General features: G+C 41.0%; 1 protein-coding gene across 1 annotated transcript in view; it reads left to right on the top strand.

Annotated features, from left to right (window-relative positions):
- The window catches only part of LOC132774515 (cadherin-6), a 228,619-nt gene that overhangs the window by 193,524 nt on the left and 14,468 nt on the right, over positions 1–20,627 (top strand). Inside the window, exons 8-11 of the mRNA XM_060774693.2 lie at positions 2,347–2,483; positions 17,559–17,680; positions 19,942–20,059; positions 20,149–20,400. Coding sequence (XP_060630676.2) covers positions 2,347–2,483; positions 17,559–17,680; positions 19,942–20,059; positions 20,149–20,400 — 629 coding nt within the window. The remainder of the gene's footprint in view (positions 1–2,346; positions 2,484–17,558; positions 17,681–19,941; positions 20,060–20,148; positions 20,401–20,627) is intronic.

Raw genomic sequence — 20,627 nt, 5'->3', positions numbered from 1 at the left:
TGCTTAAATCCTGTAAAACAACTTGCCAAAATCTAGTTTATAGCACCGCTGCCAAATCTCAATATGTCTGAGATACTAATTGTTGGCCTTGAGGTCCCATTTTTGCAACTCCTATGATTCCATGAGAATTTCCATTAGCATACAGCCTTTGAAGTCAACTGACATGAGTTCTTCGAGCTCAGGCTTTTTTAAGTTAACAGAGACGTTCTCTTCCTTTTCATTAAAATATATAAAAATTTGCTGGTTCATCAATTTGCTTTTCATCCATTTATTAAAATGGAAAAGACTTGGCTGCTGACCATTCAGTGGAAGGAACTGAAAATAATATCTAATTCCAGCATTTTGAATTTTTTTGGATTTATTGGATTTGGAGTAAGTGATGAAATGGTGCTGGCTTATGCACAGCACCACTTAAAAATCCTTTCTTACAAATATCACAATGAAACTAGCACCATATTTCTTGTGAGTTTTCTCCCTGCCCATTCCACAACCTTTTGTTGAAGCTTTGCATTCATTATGTACTTACAGGAGAGCGTGTAAGGTGACTACAGACAATCAAAATGTAACCCAGACTGAGTGGAATTGAGAGCAATTCAGTGGGATTACATTTATTATTTATTTAAAACATTTATATTCTGCCCTTTTCACCCCGAAGGGGACTCAGGGTAGAGCACAACATACAAATGGCAAACATTCAGTGCCGGGACATGAATTCATTATATGCAAACATAAACATTAAAAACATTTGTCTCAACATTAAAATATACTGTTTAAAACTGTCTTAATTATCTATGTCTACATAAGGTTATCATTCAATTATAATAAACCATAGGCATCTGGCATGGTAGTATTTGTCCAACTACTGGTAAAACAGCAAATGTTCTTTCAATCTTTGACTAGAAATTAGAAATACTTAGATTTATGTCTATTCACTTGGTTGACTCTTTGCCAGAGCTCTCAACCAGAGCTTAGAAATAGCTAGTTATATATAATGAGCTACTTGTAATCTTCAATACCAGAAGTACAACTATATAATGTAACGTATACACACAAGTATAAGCCGACCCGAATATAAGCCAAGGAACCTAGTTTTACCACAAAAACTAGGAAAACCTATTGACTCGAGTATAAGATGAGGGTCGGAAATGCAGCAGCTACTGGTAAATTTCAAAATAAAAAGAGATACCAATAAAATTACATTAATTAAGGCATCAGTAGGCTAAATGTTTTTGAATATTTACATAAAACTGTAATTTAAGATAAGACTCTCCAACTCTGATTAAATCATTATTCTAACCTTCTTCAATATAAATATGTTTACATATCCTTCCAGTAATCCCAATAGTTTGTTTTAACTATCCATTTTGGGGAAAATGCTGTGTGTATATGAATAAGGAAAAGTGGGAATGACTGGCGTTGAGAGAGGAGGAGAGGAAAAGGCGCATGCTGTACCGAGAGAGGAGAAAAGGAAGGCACGCACTGCGTGAGAAAGGAGAAGAGGAAGGAGGGTAATGCACAAGAGAGGAGGAGAGGAAGGCAAGTGAGGTTGCTGTGCGGAGAAGTGAGGGTCTTGGTAGGAAGGCATGGGGCCGAAAGAAAGCCTTCTTTCAGGCCCATGCTTCCCACCAGGACCTCTACCCGAGTATAAGGCAAGGGGGGCTTTTTCAGGCTAAACAAGGGCTGAGAAACTAGGCTTATACTCGAGTATATACAGTAATTATTCAAACTTGTAACTGTACACTTTTTATTATGAGTATGTGATCTCACCACAGAAACTATAGGTAAAGGTAAAGGTAGTCCCCTGACATTAAGTCTACTCATGTCTGACTCTGGGGTGTGGTGCTCATCTCCATTTCTAAGCCGAAGAGCCAGCGTTGTCCATAGACACCTCCAAGGTCATGTGGCCGGCATGACTGCATGGAGCACCGTTACCTTCCCGCCGGAGCGGTACTTATTGATCTACTCACATTTGCATGTTTTCGAACTGCTAGGTTGGCAGAAGCTAGGGCTGACAGCGGAAGCTCACGCCGCTCCCCAGAATCGAACCTGCGACCTTTCGATCAACAAGCTCAGCAGCTCAGTGCTTTAACCCACTGCACCACCGGGGGCCGGGAAACGATAGAACCCATGAAATCTAAATGGAACAATATGACATGACATGGTGTGATAAAATGAATAAATAAAATATGAAAATGTATCAAGAATGTTTATACTGTAGAATCAGCACACAGTTCAATTGGTGCTTTGAATACTTTTTTATATCTATCTACTCTTTCAAAAATAGTGCAATTGTACAATTGTGAAATGGAAAACATCTCATCTAAACTGTAATGATTTTCTTTCTAGGTATTCTGTAGATCGTCATACAGATATGGACAGAATATTCAACATTGATTCTGGAAATGGTTCAATATTTACTTCCAAGCTTCTTGACCGGGAAACAGTATTGTGGCACAACATTACAGTAATTGCGTCTGAGATCAGTAAGTTAAGCAAAAACACCATTGTTGTAACAAATGTTGCCTCTTAAAGAAAAGTGGCTGGAAAGGATTCAATCTCCATGCTCTTGGATGCTTACTTGTTCAAAAAAGAAAACTTGGAAAGGTTCTGTATTTCCTTTCCACTCATTTAGGAACACAGATTTTGGGACGAGACCAGTTTCAAAAAGGAAGGAAATTATCCTTACCTCATTTCAGATCAAATCTCTCTGGCTATGGATGGTTTGTTGATTTGTGAAAAGCTGCATAGACAGTAATAAAATATAATATTGGGGAGTGAGAATCTAGTAGTTTTTGTAGTAGTGAGCCAAATTCAACCCTGTGCCAGTCGCAAAGATACTTAAAAGCCTGTTGTCTAAAGGCCATTTGCTTTGACATGCCCTACTAATTTAATTAGCAAATCTACCACCTAGCACTTTCCCCCTTAATCTATGAAAGCTTTTATTGATGTGACTGACTTCCAACTGGATACGCTTAAAGATTGGTCCAAGGCATGTAGTTTATTGAAAATTACAACTATCAGCTCACATTTGCCATCTTGACTATGTCTTTCCTTGTGTACATGGAGAATTTGCTGGGTTGGAAGACAGTATAATCTGATTTACTCACAGTAATTTAGTTGATTTACTACTTCATAACACTAGAGAATGAATCCACTCTAAATCCAATTTCTGCCTTCTGCAGAACTCTGGGGTTTGTAGTTTAGTGAGGCTGTAAAAGTATCCTCCTTAAACTACAAATCCCAGAATTCTGCAGGAGGCAGCAACTGGATTTTAACAGGATTCATTCTCTAGTGTGATGAGGTCCCTAGAATTTTTGTTGGTAGAGGTAAATTCAGATCTGGGCAAATTAGGTAGTCTTTAAAAACACTCTAGCTCTATAAATCCCACCCTGAGACTTAGCTCTTAAAAACATGTTCTGCTAACCATGGGCTATTTATTTATTTTTTCTAGTCTTTTGCAGTTTCTTGGATTAAGTTCCACTGAACTCAATGGTATTTGCATCCAGAAATATATATATATATATATATATGAGAGATTTCATTGCTAATGCTTGGGAAACCTGGGGAATGTAGAGGTGGGAAAAGTCAAGACCACTAAGGATCTCATCAGACAGACTTTTGGCTCAATTTCCATGTCCCATTTCCATGGGAGTCCGATGGGGGCCACTATATGACATAACGGAACTATTGATGGAAGTCCATGGGGCTCCATTTGTGTCGTGCATGGAAATGAAGCCAGAAGTCCGTTTTCAGGAGTTGGGCGTTATCCAACTCCAGATGCCTTAAATTGGGGAAAGACAAGCAGAAGACGGGGAAAGGACATGGGATGGCTTGCCGTGCCAGAAGATAGGGAAAAATTGTAGGGAACAAAGTAAAATGTTTTCATCAGCCACACTTTCCTTCTTGTGAGAGGAAATCCTAAGAGATTATCCTTTTGCATCTTCAATAAACTAAAATGGCCAAAAGTCTTAATCATTCAATTGGTATTGGTCTAGAATTGCTGAGCCTATAAATTGGATACCTCCATGTGAAGAACTATTTACAAGTCAAGAAATTTTATGGAATCATCCCATAGTCCCTTCCTAACAGTTTGTCTCAAGCAGGAAAAAAAATGATGAAAGATGTGATGAGAGCTTAGCATAATTAAAAACAAACCCCCTCAGAAATATATCCCATAAACAAGGCAGAGGAATTACACAATGAAATTCTTGTGTGAAAGCACAAGATATTTAAAACAGTGTTCTGAAATACCAACATGTATAAAATTTAATATCTATATATGTGATTTAATCATTTTGAAAAGCATTGAGTCTGGGTTTTTTTTTGTTTTGTTTTTTTGCATTTCACTCTGAAGTACACCAGAATGAAATTATTTAATACCTTAGTTAGCCCAAAAGATTTAGATAACTGGATTCTACTGGAAAACGCAAGGTTCTGCTTTGCAGTTCAGTTAAAAGAATTCAGTAACAGACCTGTGTGTGTCCCATCCTTGAAAGATTAAAAATAAAATTTCCACTCCTAGGCAATTTAGAAGATGTGCCATGAAGAGCTCCATCCTGTACCTTGAATTAAATTATTCAGTTTGAGCAAATTTGTATCAGTCTCTTATTTTGCATAATTTATTCCTCAATTTTTGCATAACATATTTTAGTTTTTCTTGTCTTGGGAGCAGCAAAGGACCCTGAAGCACTGTCTCCCAACTACTGAACATTTTATCCGGCCATTTCTCTGAGGTTTTTTTTCCTCTTCAAGCAGGCAATGCCAACATGCTTCCAAGCTGATCTCCCTAATGTAGAAACATGCTTTCTTTGCAGGTGTGATTTCTAGGAAGCCAGTTCCTTCTGCTTTCTCTGCTTTTGTTCTGCACTCTCAAAATTGCTCTAGACATAAAGAAACCTGCTCTGCTTTTTCATTTTCTCATGCATTGTTTATGTGTAGCTATGAAATGGGTCACCAAACCCTCTACAAAAGTTTGACTGAGTAGCCTGGAGAGCATTATGTTGGGCAAGTGTTGAGTCGGGAAGCCTTGGGGAAATTGATCTCTATTTTGCTGTTGTTATGTGTTTTCGAGTCATTTCTGACTCATGGTGCCCCATCTTAGGATTTTCCTGGCAAGATTTATTGAGATACGGTTTTCTAATGCCTTCCTCTGAGGTGGAAAGAGTGTGACTTAGCCAGAATCAGTGAGTTTCCATGGTTGAGCAGAGATTGGAACCCTACCTTCCTGGAGTCCAAATCCAACATTCAAATCACGACACCACACTAGTTTGTGATCTCTGGTTATTTTTCCATCACCTGTTTCAATCTGGTGATGATGACGATGATGATGACGACGATGATGATAGTAGTAGTAATAATTTTATTTCTTCCCCAATTTTATTTCTTCCCCACCTCTCCTCACAGCTTGAGGTGGGTTACAACATTGCTAAAACACATTATCAAAACATATAATCATTTTAAATACTCTGTTAAATATGCATATTAAAACATATTTCCACAAAATACACTTTAAATACACAAACAAAAATTAGACAAAATAGAAGTTTAAAATTTGTCATTAAAACTGCCTGGGTAGGCCTGCCGGAAGAGATAGATCTTCACTTGTGTCTTAAATTGCAACAGCTGATCTCGCTATTAGAGGTCTACTGGCAGGTCGTAACACAGTCATGGGGCAGCCGATGAAAAGGTCCTCTGGGTGGTGGTTGCTGGTCAGATTCTGGCATGCTGGAGCAGACACTGCCCAGAGGACATCAGTGTTTGGGGTGGATTATCCAGGAGAAGGCGTTCCTGTAGGTAACATGGACCTGACCATGCAGGACTTTAAAGATCAATACCAATACCTTAAACTTTGCCTGGAAACTAACTGGCAGCCAGTGGAGTGACTTTACTCCTAGGTGTTCCTGTAACCAATCTGGCTGCAATATTTTGAACCAGCTGGAGTTTCCAAACTTGGTACAAGGGTAGCCCAATGTAAAGTGCATTGCAGAAGTCCAACCTTGAGGTTACCAGTGCATGCACTACCATCTTAAGGTCCTACAAATCTAGGAAGGGGCACAGCTGGCATGTCAGCTAAAGCTGATAGTAAGCACTCCTGACCGTCACGTCAACCTAGGCTGACATTTGGACAGATGGATCCAGGAGTACTCCCAAGCTGCGAACACAGTCTTTCAGGAGGAATTTAATATCTTCCAGAACTGGTTGACATGCCTCCATCCCCAGATTAGGACGCTTGATAGCAAGCACCTCTGTTTTGTCTGGATTCAGTTTCAATTTGTTTTTCCTCATCCAGCTCATTACCTCTTCCAGGCATTCATTCAGAGAAAACACACTATCCTTAGCTGAAGCTGTTTTGGAAGACATGGAGAAATATGTTTGGGTGTCATCAGCGTACTGATAATGCCCTGCCCCATGCCTATGGATTATCTCTCCCAGCAGCTTCATGTAAATATTAAAAAGCATTGAGGATAGAATGGCACCTTGTGGGATGCCACATAACAGCTCCTTTTTTGAGGAGCAGGTATTCCCAAGCACCACCATCTGGAACTTGCCTGAGCAGTACAACTGGAACCACTGCACCACAGTGCCTCTGATTCCAAGCCACTCCAGGCATCCCAGAACGATACCAATGCTGTTTGTGGGAGTCTAGAATCTAAAGTTTGAAAATGTAACTTGTCTCAGTTTGGCTGTGACGTTACTATATCCTTTGCCACAGCAAAGTATGAAGCCCTGTTCTGCTAACAATCTAGATCAGTGGTCCCTTGATATCCACTGAGCCCTAATTCCAGGGCTCAGCAAAATCCGTTGATGTTTAAGTCCCATTATATAAATGGTGTAGTAAAGTGGTATCTCTTATATAAGATGGCAAAATAAAGTTTTGATTTAAAAATATTTTCAAATTGTAGATTTTTAATCCAAAGATACATAATTTGTGAATACAGAAAGTTTATTGTACTCATTTATCTCTCTTTTTCTGCCATTTATCCATCCTAACATGTGCTTTTGTTCTGGGCATAAGAAAACATTTTATCGCTGGATTTCTGAGGCATTTAAGACACAAGTGCCCACTGTCATCATGTGTTCACATGTGATAGAAGCTGGTAAATAAAATCTGTCCTCTAGCAAATAAGTTTTATAAATCATTGACAATCATATAAAAAGGCATCTAAAACAAATAAGGCATATTAGCCCAATAAAGATTCCTGCCCACTCATAGCTTTTAAAAGAATAGAAAGATAAAGAACAGGAAAGGGGGTCCTTTAAAGTTCATGGTTAGATGGTGTGGAAAATTGTTATTAGGATTATGGATGAGCCGGGAAGGCTTAATCTCCCCCCTTGACTGCATGCTGTATGGATTGGGTGCTTGTGGATATTGGGGACTCCGCCATCTTCTATTTCAGGATGAGTCCACCCCCTTGTCTTTGGACCATTACTGAGTCTCAATGAAAATCAGACGTATGCATTTCTTTGGCCATAGTAATGACAATGTAATCCATACTTAGCCAACAAAGCAATTATCATGTTGAGTTCTGCCTTTATGGTACTAGGCTGCATACTTTGATTTGAGATAGTTCATCTCCAAGTGCTAAGTGCTTGTATATTATTCATAGGTTACAGAGGGAATCACTTACCAAACAAACGCATTTTTCAAGGTTATCGTAATATGTCCTTTGGGGAAAAAATGTAATTTGTTTTTAAAATGCAATAAAACGAATAAAATATAACATTAACATTATCCAAAGCTTTCATCTGAGGTGGTTGATATCCAAGTACTAAGTGTGTCTATGTTGTGTATAGGTTAGAGGGGGAATCACTTACGAAGGAACACATTTTTCAAGGTTAGCACAATATGTCCTTTCAAAAACAATTTCATTTTTAAAGGCAATAGAAAAAATAATGTATAATATGAACATTATCCAAAGCAACAAAAAGGATTGTGTACTCATGAAATACAATATGTTAAACATTAGTGATTAACTTTTCCTCTTTGATTCAGTGTTTAAAATTATCTGTCTAGAGTCTCTTCATCAGGAGGCATGGATGTTGCGTAGACACATGTTACCCTTTGTTAGGGGAAGAAAGTATATGCTTTGTACAGCAGATATTATATAAGTAATATTTGTATAATTCATTGTCTGAAGCTTTGACTTCAAAATACACAAAATAATCTATGTAAAGAAAAATAATACTCAAGGTGCATAAAGTATATAATATTCAGTGCATAGTTCAGTATATTCGCGCAAAGTGAAATAAAAAGGAGCAACTGCTCTCAGACATAATATTTACAAAACAGTCATGTAGAGTAAAATGAGAAGGAGCAACCGCTCTCAAACATTACAATTGTAAGATCCCAATGTATACAGATTTCAGGGAAGCATATACAATAAAGACTCTTTTAACACAAGGTAAGAAGACATGGAGTCCAAAGTCCAAAAGAGAGTTCAAATAGTAGTAATATCCAAATGATGATGGAGTACAGCTCTCAAGGAAAATCTTAATAGGGAAAAATACTACAGGGGTGCCCGGGTAATTTTAAATACCCTGTTTTGGGGACAATATCCCTTCTTCAGGAGTTGATAAACAGCTCAAGTTAAGTGACTCATTAAGTCCCTTTTTATTTCACTTTGTGTGAATATACTGAATTATGTACTGAATATTATATACTTTATGCACCTTGGGTATTACTTTTCTTTACATAGATTATTTTGTGTATTTTGACATCCAACAAGTATTCTGGTATAGTGTTTAGTTTTAAAGCTTTGACTGGGCAAACTAATGTTGCTTTCAGATAAAAACACACTTGAGGCTTGTCTACACAGGCCACAAAACCCAAAATGGCTCAAAAGTTACACTTGGATGTCTACACAAGATTCAGGAATATCCAATCTTTAACATGAGCTTGTCTGGGTTGAACCAGTTTAGCTCCATGCCAAGGGAAGTTGGGGATCACTTAAAAGTTTCTGTTGTCCTTTAGGGGTGCTGTTGCCATTCTCTTTCCTATGCTTTTCAGCTGAGGGAAAATGGGATAGATTGGGCCCATGCCACTGTTGCCATTGCTGAATGGGTGCAGAGCTCTGGGGAGCTCCTGGCCATAATGGACAGCCCATACTAACAGAAACATCTACAGAACCAAGAAGGAGGAGAGCTCTGTAATGACAAGGAGCATTCTCAAAGAATAAGCAAGCCTCTGCCTGCCAGTGCCTGTCTTGGTGTCTCTACAGCATGCAGAGCTTCTCTCCTTCTCTTTCCCCAGTGCTAAAAGTCAGCCTCAGCTACAGTAAGCTATAAGCCAGCTAAGCAGCAGCTAATGGAGTCTCCTCTCTTTCCCTTCCCAAGCAATAGTTGAGGGTGTGGCAAGGTGCTGGGGAAAAAGAGCAATGGTAGCAGCTTTGCCCCCCCCCCCCCTGGGAGTGTGTGGTTGCTCTGTGAATAAAAATTGCATCAGAGAGTTACAATATTTATGCAACTTACGAAAAATACTAGGCTAAAGTTTCAATTCTTAATTTTTTGACGCGGACAATGCACATACATCACATATCATGTCATAAGTGGGGCTGCCCTTGAAAACGGCCCGGAAATTTCAGATGATCCAACGGGCGGCATCCAGGTTGTTAACTGGGGCTCCTTACAGGGAGCAGTCATCCCTCCTGTTCAAGGAGCTCCACTGGCTGCCATTCATCTACCGGACCCAATTCAAGGTGCAGGTTCTTATCTTTAAAGCCCTGAACGGTTTGGGACCTGCCTACATGCGTGACCGCATCTCTGTATACAACCCCACATGATCTCTTTGTTCATCTGGAGAGGCCCTGCTCTCGATCCCACCAGCATCGCAGGCACAATTGTTGGGGACCAGAGAGAGGGCCTTTTCGGTGGTTGCCCCTCGACTCTGGAACTCACTCCCTAAGGACATCAGGCAGGCCCCAACTCTGGCAGTCTTCAGGAGGAGCTTGAAGATGTGGTTGTTCCAGTGTGCCTTCCCGGAATAATGATCCCATAGCACTTTGTCCCTCCAAAGCACTTTATACTTTTAGTGCTTTGGAGTCTGCTCGTATGTCTCCCACAAATGCCACTATCACCTTTTCGTCCATGCCTCAGCACTATTCCAATTTTAATTTTTACATTTGGCCTTCCCACAGTTTTAACTGTATGTTGTCTTATTGATAATGTTATATGTTTATCATTTATGTTCTATTTTAATTGCTTGTATTGTTGTGATTACTGCCTGTATTGTTGTGTTTGGGCTCGGCCTCATGTAAGCCGCACCGGGTCCCTTGGGGAGATGGTAGCGGGGTACAAATAAAGTGTTATTATTATTATTATTAGTAGTAGTAGTAGTAGTAGTAGTATGAATTTAACAAATTTTATCTAACTTACGCCAAGTTACGAAAATTTTGCACGGTCTTAGTAGACTCCACCCCATCACTGCCATGGGTTACCCATGGAATGTGCAAGCACCTTTAAGGCCTAGGGAGCTATTCCAAAGCTTTTCTGATCAAATAACTATACACTGTAGGTAATCCCTTGATTAAACTCATGGACGGTTTTCATCTGAGCCTTTGTGACCTGTTCATGAATTTATACAGCCACATTTCATGCTAACTTGGGGATCTTTGGGAAGCGTAGTCCAGAAAAAAATTAAGTTTGCAATGTCTGGACAGAGATGTCACTGAGAGAACCAGAAATGGGATTCTAGTTTTCTTGTTGCCTCCCAGACAAAGAGAGCTGACGTTGTTTTGAATGATGAATTTTCAATGCCTGAAAGCTATGAAAGGTGAAGCAGGAACTGCATTGCAGAAAGCACTTCAAAGCCAAGATCAAGAGAAATTTAGGATTTCAGTCTCTGGTTTGATAGATGCTCCATGAATAACTAAAAAAGGCATATTTACATTATGCATTGAGGGGAGGGAGCTGTCTGCTCCATATAGTAACAGGGCTTTAAATTTTATTTTATTTTTTTCCAGAGTAGCAGTTGACAGTTGCATTATACTGAAAAGACCAAAGTTTAGCAGTTTATTTATTGAAGAAAAAGGAATTGGGAGGGAGAGAATGGGGTAGAGATAAAGACTGATGGAGCTTAAAGTTTGCATAAGCGGATGGGAAAGTGGTGTTTCTGAGAGCTATCACCTGAGAACAGATTGTGTGAGGGAGAAAATATTGATTGTGCGTTTCTAAGCAAGTGGCTATTATTGACACTGCATCCCAGTGTTTAAAAATATTTCCACTTCCAGATTCAGGGCTTGTCGGTTGTATAAAGGGAAATCTGCACTTTACACATTTAGGTTGGAATATCAGATGATGATGCTGTCTGAGGAGAAAGTGCCATTTAATGCAATGGGACTTGACCCCATGTAGGGAAAGTCATAGGATAGTTCTATCAGAAAGCAAGAAGTAGCAAGGAGGAAGGATACCCATTAATGATAGCCATAAAAGGTACTCATAAAGGTAATGTAACCGAGGCAGAGAACATATGGTAAACATCTGTGGTTGAGAGGTGAAAGTTTGAACTTAATGTATTGTCGAAGGCTTTCATGGCCGGAATCACTGGGTTGTTGTAGTTTTTTTCGGGCTATATGGCCATGTTCTAAAGGCATTCTCTCCTGACGTTTCACCTGCATCTATGGCAAGCATCCTCACTACCTCTGAGGATGCTTGCCATAGATGCAAGCGAAACGTCAGGAGAGAATGCCTCTAGAACATGGCCATATAGCCCGAAAAAACCTACAACAACCCAGTTTGAACTTAATCAAGTTCAATGTTTCTGTTAGAAAAAAATATTGGATAATTAGCGTGGTATAGCATTTAAGCCTGTAGATTGTGGCCCCCTGCACACAGCTGAATAAAATCCCAAATTTTCTGCTTTGAACTGAAATATATGGCAGTGTGGATTCAGATAACCCAGTTCAAAGCAGATATTGTGGGATTTTCTGCCTTGATATTCTGGGTTATATGGCTGTGTGGAAGGGCCCTAGGACCAAGGAGAGCAAGGCTCCATTTAGCCTTGAAGCTCACTGGTTGACTTTGGGGTCTCAACAGAGCCAAATGACAGGGTTGTTATGAGGATAAAAATGTGGAGGGGAATCATATGGGCTTCCTTGGAAGGAAACACACAATGTAAATCTAACTAATAAATACACAGAAGTAGATTGATAGATTGAAATCCTGTGCTAAAGAGAAGCAATTGGCATCACAGGGAATCAAAGGCTTGGCTGTTGTAGGGTTTTCAACATGGCCATGTTCTAGAAGCATTCTCTCCTCGCGTTTTGCCTGCATCTATTTATTTATTTATTCATTTATTTAAAACATTTATATTCCGCCCTTCTCACCCCGAAGGGGACTCAGGGCGAAGCACAGCATATACAAGGCAAACATTCAATGTCGGGACACAAATTTGCATACAATACATAAACATTAAAAAACATTTCTCAAAATATTAAAATACACCATTTAAAACCGTCCCAGTCATCCACGTCAAATTTAATTGGCCTGGTCATCTTTCCTATTGCCGCTTTATTGCCCTGCCCCAAAAGCTTGGTCCCACAGCCAAGTTTTTACCATCCTTCTAAAGGACAGGAGGGAGGGGGCCGACCAGATCTCACCAGGAAGGGAGTTCCATAGGCGGGGAGCAATCACCGAGAAGGCCCTGTCTCTTGCCCCCACCAATCACGCCTGTGACAATGGCAGGACGGAAAGCAGGGCCTCCCCGAAGGATCTCAATCTCCACAATGGTTCAAAGGGGGAGATTTGTTTGGACAGGTAATTTGGGCTGGGGCTGTTTAGGGCTTTATAGGCCAAAGCTAGCACTTTGAATTGTGCCCGGTAGCAAACTGGCAGCCAGTGGAGCTGGCGTAACATGGGAGTTGTATGTTCCCTGTATGCCGCCCCAGTTATTAACCTGGCTGTCTCTTGTTGGACTATTTGAAGCTTCCGAGCAGTCTTCAAAGGCAACCCCACATAGAGTGCATTGCAGTAGTCTATCCTAGATGTAATGAGAGCGTGAACCACCGTGACCAAGTCTGACTTCCCAAGTTACGGGTGCAGCTAGTGCATAAGTTTTAATTGTGTGAACGCTCCCCTGGCCACCTCTGCAACCTGGGATGCCAGGCTCAGTGATGAATCCAGGAGAACTCCCAAGCTACGAAACTGTGCCTTCAAAGGGAGTGAGAGACCTCACTACCTCTGAGGATGCTTGCCATAGGTGCAGGGGAACATCAGGAGAGAATGCTTCTAGGACATGGCCATATAGCCCGAAAAACCTACAACAACCCAGTGATTCCCTCCATGAAAGCCTTCGACAATAAATCAGTGGCTTGTTTCACAAATTTGATGTACTAAAAGCATCTCTCCTATGTTATAGCAGTCATTTTCTATGAACAACCTTCCTGTGTTTTAAGTCTAGTTTGAACTAACAATATACATAATATTTACAAAGATTATATTTTCAGGGAGAAAGGGTTTCTTAACATATTCTGACATTTTCTGAGAGTCTTTGGTATTTCTTTTTATGACTGTGTTTCAGAACATCCCTCCAGTTACATTATTCCACATAAAGATGTTGCATTTGTTCAAATAAAAATTCACCCCCCAAATTCCTGAAATGTGAGAAACCATTCCCCTAAACTGCACAGAATTGTCGTAAGTTCACTTCATGAGGAGATAGCTCCTGAATTTGTTTTTCATTCTCATCTGTAAGACTGAAATATGTACATATTTGCACTCCTTGTCTACAGATTCAAGAGACTGAGAAAGACATGATGTGTGAGAATTGACTGAGTCATTTCATATTACTGGGAAGGAGTACTTCTTTTATATGCCTCCATATAGCCCCTTCAAGTAGAATAATAACATAAACACATTGTGCTAGAACAAGATGTCAAATACACATACACACTTTAAACAGTGACATATCCACATTATGAAGTGGAAGAGAGAGAAGAGACAACAACTAGATAGGATCCTACTTGACCACTACTCCCACTGGCAGTATTTATACGCAGGATGGCTGGTACATTCAGGGTGCAAGGAAACCTCGCTGTGTTCCCTATATCAAGGCATCAGAAATCCCATGCTAGTGTTTTCATTTAACCCACATAGGGGATAATGGCAACAAGAATGATTGACAATTGGAAAATAGAGGGAGAAAATGTGGAGGCCGTGACAGACTTTGTATTTCTAGGTGCAAAGATTACTGCAGATGCAGACTGTGGCCAGGAAATCAGAAGACGCTTACTTCTTGGGAGGAGAGCAATGTCCAGTCTCGATAAAATAGTAAAGAGCAGAGACATCACACTGGCAACAAAGATCTGCCTAGTCAAAGCCATGGTATTCCCTGTAGTCACCTACGGATGTGAGAGCTGGACCTTAGGGAAGGCTGAGCGAAGGAAGATGGATGCTTTTGAGCTGTGGTGCTGGAGGAAAGTTCTGAGAGTGCCTTGGACTGCGAGAAGATCCAACCAGTCCATCCTCCAGGAAATAAAGCCCGACTGCTCACTGGAGGGAAGGATACTAGAGACAAAGTTGAAGTACTTTGGCCACATCATGAGGAGACAGCAAAGCCTAGAGAAGACAATTATGCCGGGGAAAGTAGAAGGAAAAAGGAAGAGGGGCCGACCAAGGGCAAGATGGATGGATGGCATCCTTGAAGTGACTGGACTGACCTTGAAGGAGCTGGTGGTGACAGCCGACAGGGAGCTCTGGCGTGGGCTGGTCCATGAGGTCACGAAGAGTCGGAGACGACTGAACGAATGAATAACAACATAGGGGATAATGGGAGCGAGAGATATGAGAGCAGGACATGTACATACATCTGCCCCCCACTGAGGTGCACACTGAACATACATGTAGGGCTCTCATGATTAAGAACCTTGAATTTATTTCCCGATTATAGAAACTTTGAGCAGTTTGAAAGGAACACACATAACAAACCTACATATTGACTTTTGTGCTTAGTGCATGAAGCTCTGTAAAGTAGCAGAGAACATGTAGAAGTAGGGTATGCCTCTTCTCTATCCATTCACATGTCTGTTCTTGTAGCTCATAAAAAAGCATTACCAATCAATTTCCTTATAGTGCGAGAGATTATTTTAAACAGCCAATTGTTTGTATCTCACCTTATACAGATGCAAGTCAAGGACATATGAGCCAATTTTTTCTCAGGGCACAAAATAGTTTCAGCCTTGTTCAAATGAAACTATCGCTTCTAATTAGAATGTGGTTGGCATACTGTTCAGCATTTATGCTATTTTAAAAATGGATTTATGACATTGTAACTTCTGGAGATTCATGTTAACAGTCATGAAAGATCAAAAGCAACCTCAATAAAATCTGACTTTGCAGCCTGGTAGTATCCTGGCACAAGTATTTCTGAAACATCTTCTAAGTGTTTCCAAAGTTCTGGAGAATGGGACAGAAATAAAGATAGCATATACAAGTTGCATGGTGCCCAAGTGGTCCTTCCAATTGCCTATTCTCAAGACTGGGAGCATGCTGTGGACATAGTTTCCCATTGCCTTTATTTCCAGTGCTTCAGAAATGCTTTCATTGGGATGCTGTAAAGCTGAGAGGTAGGCTTCATGAGAACATTGTTACTACAGTGATGGAGCTCCATCGTCTTAGTTATGATGACAATGCAAGATCTCAGCTTATGTTGCCAATCAGTATTCTAATATTAATTCTTCTTCTGCACCATAATCCCAATGCAAATTATTTAAACCTCAATAAAATTATCAGTCTGGGTGTGACGGCGTGTGTGGCGCCACATATATGTAGTACTGTTAGTTGCAGGATTTAAACTGTCATTTTATTCCTGTCTACCTTGTATATGTATAGTTAAATTTCATTGGTTATTATAGCTGTCAATTTATTGTTGTTGTGCACCAATTGGCTTGTTTCCCCAGTTCATTTGTTTAGGCTCCGCCCCTTCCAAGGGGCACCTCTCACCTTTTTTTACCTCAGAAAAAGACTCATTGGATCGACGCGTGCAAAGCTTGGCCCAAAGCCCCTGGTCAAGGCATTTTTTACCACCAACTCTTAGGGTTTTTTACCCCTGAGTCTTATACCCCCTGAGTTCAAACCCCCTGAATGACATTGTGAAGATCTCAGGCGCCTTCATTCCATTTTTTTGGCATCATAGGAAGGTCTTGTCCTTCAGCATAGGCCATTGAACTGGGGTTGTGGTTTGCTCCGGCATTCACAACCATTGAGAGAGAGGGAACAGGAAAAGCTTCTCAGCTTATAACTCCTAGGACTCTGGACTTTAACATTTATAAAGTGTTTTTCCCTGTTGAAACAACAAGTTTGTGCCTAAGAAAGTGAACTCATTGTCAATAATAAACACCATTTCGAGTTACCTGTTGTGTTCTGGTTCTTGGGAGTTCCAGTTTCCCTAAAGGAGGGCAAGAAGCAATCCCCTGGGGAAAGATGTCACATCCATGCCTCTTTCTCTATAACCCCAGGCGCGACAGCATACTGGGCTTATGCATTCGAAAGTCAACATTGCATCTTCTTATACCTTGTTGGGTCATTGAGAAAGTTGGTGTTACCTTCCTTCAATGCAGCTACCAAACCACCTCCAGTTCCTAGTATTCATCAGATCTCTGTGGAAAAGCTTGCATCTGGTAATAAGACATACCCAAACTCTTCTTCAGACATCCCCCTTCCAGGAGACACAAAATGGTCAAATGAAGGGGGAGACTACTGCAGGAAAAACAGGTGGAGGGTGAGGAACTATAGAAAACTTCTGCCTGTGGAAATCTTACACTGCCCAATGGAAGAACACTGCCACTTTCTCTCTGTGTTTGTGTGTATCAATCACACAGATTTCACATTAGAATTGTAAAGACCACAAATAAGATTTCATGACATTTAGGTGATAACACGAAAAGTGCATGGGTGGCAAATCAAGACTTTAAATGTCAGGATTTCCATTGAGTTGTGGTAGCCTGGTAGAACCAAGCAGGAAAAAAAGATTAAAGTCACTGGACTGAAAATGAACATTCTGATTTGTCTACAACAGAGGGTGAAAAAAGTTTGAGCTATAGGGCACACATGTACTGCTCCCCTGCTGCTTTTGCTGCCCTCAGTCTGACCAGATTCCTCAGATTGCCCCTTTCTTGTTCAAAACAAAGGAGTTGAATAGCCTTTTCTTGAAGTCTCCAAAAGAAGAAGCAATTCACTCTGTAAATAGATTGATTTGCACCCCCATGTCGTGCACTCTTTAATGTAAAAAGAATGCATTGTTGAAAGTCAGAAGCAGACTTCCAGTCACTTGTAATCTGTTTTGTTTTCTGACATATCCAGTAGTCTGTTTGGCTCCCTCAGACTGTTCCTCCTCTTCACTGACCACAGTTGTCACCCAGTTGTAGAGAATCTATCTTTTTTCTCAGATCATTATAATTTTGTGTTTCCGATTGTAACATACTAACACTCTCAACTTGCACAAATAAATGAACATGCAAATGATGTTACTTGGTATTTTGAGTTTGCTGTCTGAATACAGTTCACCAACAAAGAAGTCATGCCTGTAATGAAAAAGTCTTCCTTGGTCTTCTCTTTATGTTCTTCAGACAACCCTAAAGAAAGCAGCCGAGTCCCAGTGTTTATTAAAGTTCTGGATGTGAATGACAACGCCCCTGAATTCCCCATGTTTTACGAGACATATGTCTGTGAAAATGCAAAAGCTGAACAGGTAGGTGTGTACCATGTGCTTGAAGAGAGAGATGTAAATGGTATATTTATTTATTTACAGTATTATATTCCGCCCTTCTCACCCTGCAGGGGACTCAGAGTGGATTACAATGCACATAAACATGGCAAACATTCAATGCCATTTACACATACATCACATACATAATATATAAACAGACACAGAGGCATTTAACATTCCAGCTTTCTGGCTTCATGAGGGTATGCTCAATTCTGGTCACAGGGGGAGTTGCTGCTTCACCGTCCACTTGTGATACCGAGTCCTTTGATAGAGTACTTCCTCACTCTTCTGCACACTGCTGGAAGGTTTTATTTATTTATTTATTTAGAACTTTTATATACCGGTCTTCTCACCTCCACAGAGGGACTCAGGCCGGTTCACAACAACAGTATCACAGACAATCGTTTAAAAACATCACATCCTGTAATACATTAAAATACTAAAATACAATCATATAATTACATAGGCCAAGTCATCAAAATGAAATCGTAGTTCATCACCATCCGTCCGTGTAGTCACGAATTATTGACGCACTCGTCAAATGCCAGTTTCCAGAGCCAGGTTTTCACCTGTTTTCTAAAGGTCAGGAGAGAAGGGGCAGTTCTAATCTCCAGTGGGAGAGAGTTCCAGAGCCGAGGGGCCACCACCAAGAAGGCCCTGTCCCTCGTCCCCACCAGACGCGATTGCGAGGATGGTGGGACCGAGAGCAGGGCCCCTCCAGAAGATCTTAACAATCTTGATGGTTCATAGGGGAGAATCCGTTCAGACAGGTAAACTGGGCCGGAGTCATTTAGGGATTTATAGGTTAACACCAGCACTTTGAATTGTGCTTGGAAGCTAATTGGCAGCCAGTGGAGCTGGCGCAACAGAGGAGTACTATGCTCCCTGTACCCTGTTAGTAATTTGGCTGCCGCTCGTTGGACTAACTGGAGCTTCTGGGCAGTCTTCAGAGGCAACCCCATGTAGAGAGTGTTGCAGTAGTCTAAACAGGATGTAACCAGAGCATGGACCACCGTGGCCAAGTCAGACTTCCCAAGGTATGGGCGCAGCTGGCGCACAAGTTTTAATTGTGCAAAAGCTCCCCTGACCACCGCCGAGACCTGGGGTTCCAGGCTCAGCGACGAGTCCAGGATCACTCCCAAGCTGCGACATTATATTTTGACATCATTTATGACATCATTTATGACATCATTTATGACATATGGTTGCAAGGACATCATTTTTGACATCATTTTTGACATAAATTAATAGCGGGGGGGGGGGGGCTTGAGGGGCTTCAGCCCCCCCCCCCCCCAAAATTCTCATGGTGGTCCACGAGAAGGCCTTACTGGTACATTATTTAAACTGTTATGTTTATTCATATCATGATCTGATCACCATGCTCAATATATCCCATATACATGGGGGTATTGGGGTAACGATACAAAAGGTTTGCTAGGGTAGACTCTCTTTCACCCAGACTCAGCCCCCCCCCCCCCCCGAATCAAACTCAGCTCCCCCCAAATCAAAATCCTGGCTATGGGCCTGCTCCCCGCATAAAGCGGTACCTAAATTTCCTACTTGATAGATGTAACTGTCTTTCGGGCTGCATAGGTTGACAGCAAGCTAGAGTATTAATGGTCGGGAGCTTACCCCAACCTGGGCTGGCTTCAAATTCATGACCTCTCAGTCAGTAGTGATTTCATGCAGCTGGCTAATAACTAGGTACGTCACAGCTATCTGGTTTGTGTCAGGCATGAGATTTGTGTCTAACAATTGACACATTGCATTGCAAGGAGGTGCCACCAATCCAAAATAAAATGAAGCCAAAACTGTCTTGCCCTCCCATCACAGCAGGCACTCTCAAAGTGTGACACTACGTCTTAACATAGTTCAGTGTGGTTGCTTCTGGCACTTTTCCATCTCCATCTCCCTCTTCTCCATTTCCTCTTTCTCTTTTCTCTTCTATTTTGCAATGAGAAGTCTGAATTTCCAATGTATATGAGTTACTTGCAGGTCTGGATGTCTGACCTACATTCTGAAGAACCCTGCACTGCCAGATCATTTGTGTCTACAGATCTGATAGCTGAATGAATTAAACAGCCTTTCAGAAAATACATTGCACAACACATTCATCCTATTTCTAATGAACTATCCCTACCCTGGTTCTCTGTATCTTACAGCAGCAAGAATATAATTAGTAATCAAGGATTAACATCCCTATATCACAATAATGATACAATATTGTCCTTGTCCATGTTTAGCTCATACAGACTCTAAGTGCAGTTGATAAAGACGATGCTTTTGGTGGACACAAGTTCTCATTCTCTTTGGCACCAGAAGTAGCCAGCAGCTCCAATTTCACGCTTCAGGATAACAGGGGTAAGCTGAACTTTTCAACTTCATTCTCCTTCATTGCATTAGATTTTTAAAATAAGCACATGCCTAAAAACACTGATACATCTTTCTAGATAACACAGCTGGGATCTACACCAAGAGGACCAGATACAGCAGACACGAAATGAATATGTACCTCCTGCCTGTGGTCATCTCAGACAACGAGTATCCAATTCAGAGCAGCACAGAGACAGTGACAATTCGAGTATGTGCCTGTGACCAGAGAGGCAAGATGCTCTCCTGCAATGCTGAAGCACTGATCCACCCAACTGGCCTTAGCACAGGCGCTCTGATCGCCATCCTCCTCTGCATCATTATATTGCTAGGTAAAGAACTTGCATGAATTGGGGAAAGAAGAGATGTAGTATGAGTGCATGTGTTATATACTAATGTCATAGTGGAGAATGCATAATGGAGTTAACTATTGTCATGGGCAACTGTATATCATTCAAAAGATCTGGCACTTCTATACTTTCTCCCACGTTCCTCCTCAGTGTCCCTGAACAGTGCTATAGCCAAGCTAGGAGTGAGGGACAAAACATTATGGTTGCAA

This window comes from Anolis sagrei, chromosome 4 (assembly GCF_037176765.1).
Source record: "Anolis sagrei isolate rAnoSag1 chromosome 4, rAnoSag1.mat, whole genome shotgun sequence".
NCBI lineage: Eukaryota > Metazoa > Chordata > Lepidosauria > Squamata > Dactyloidae > Anolis > Anolis sagrei.
This window is presented reverse-complemented; position numbering and strand designations above follow the sequence as displayed.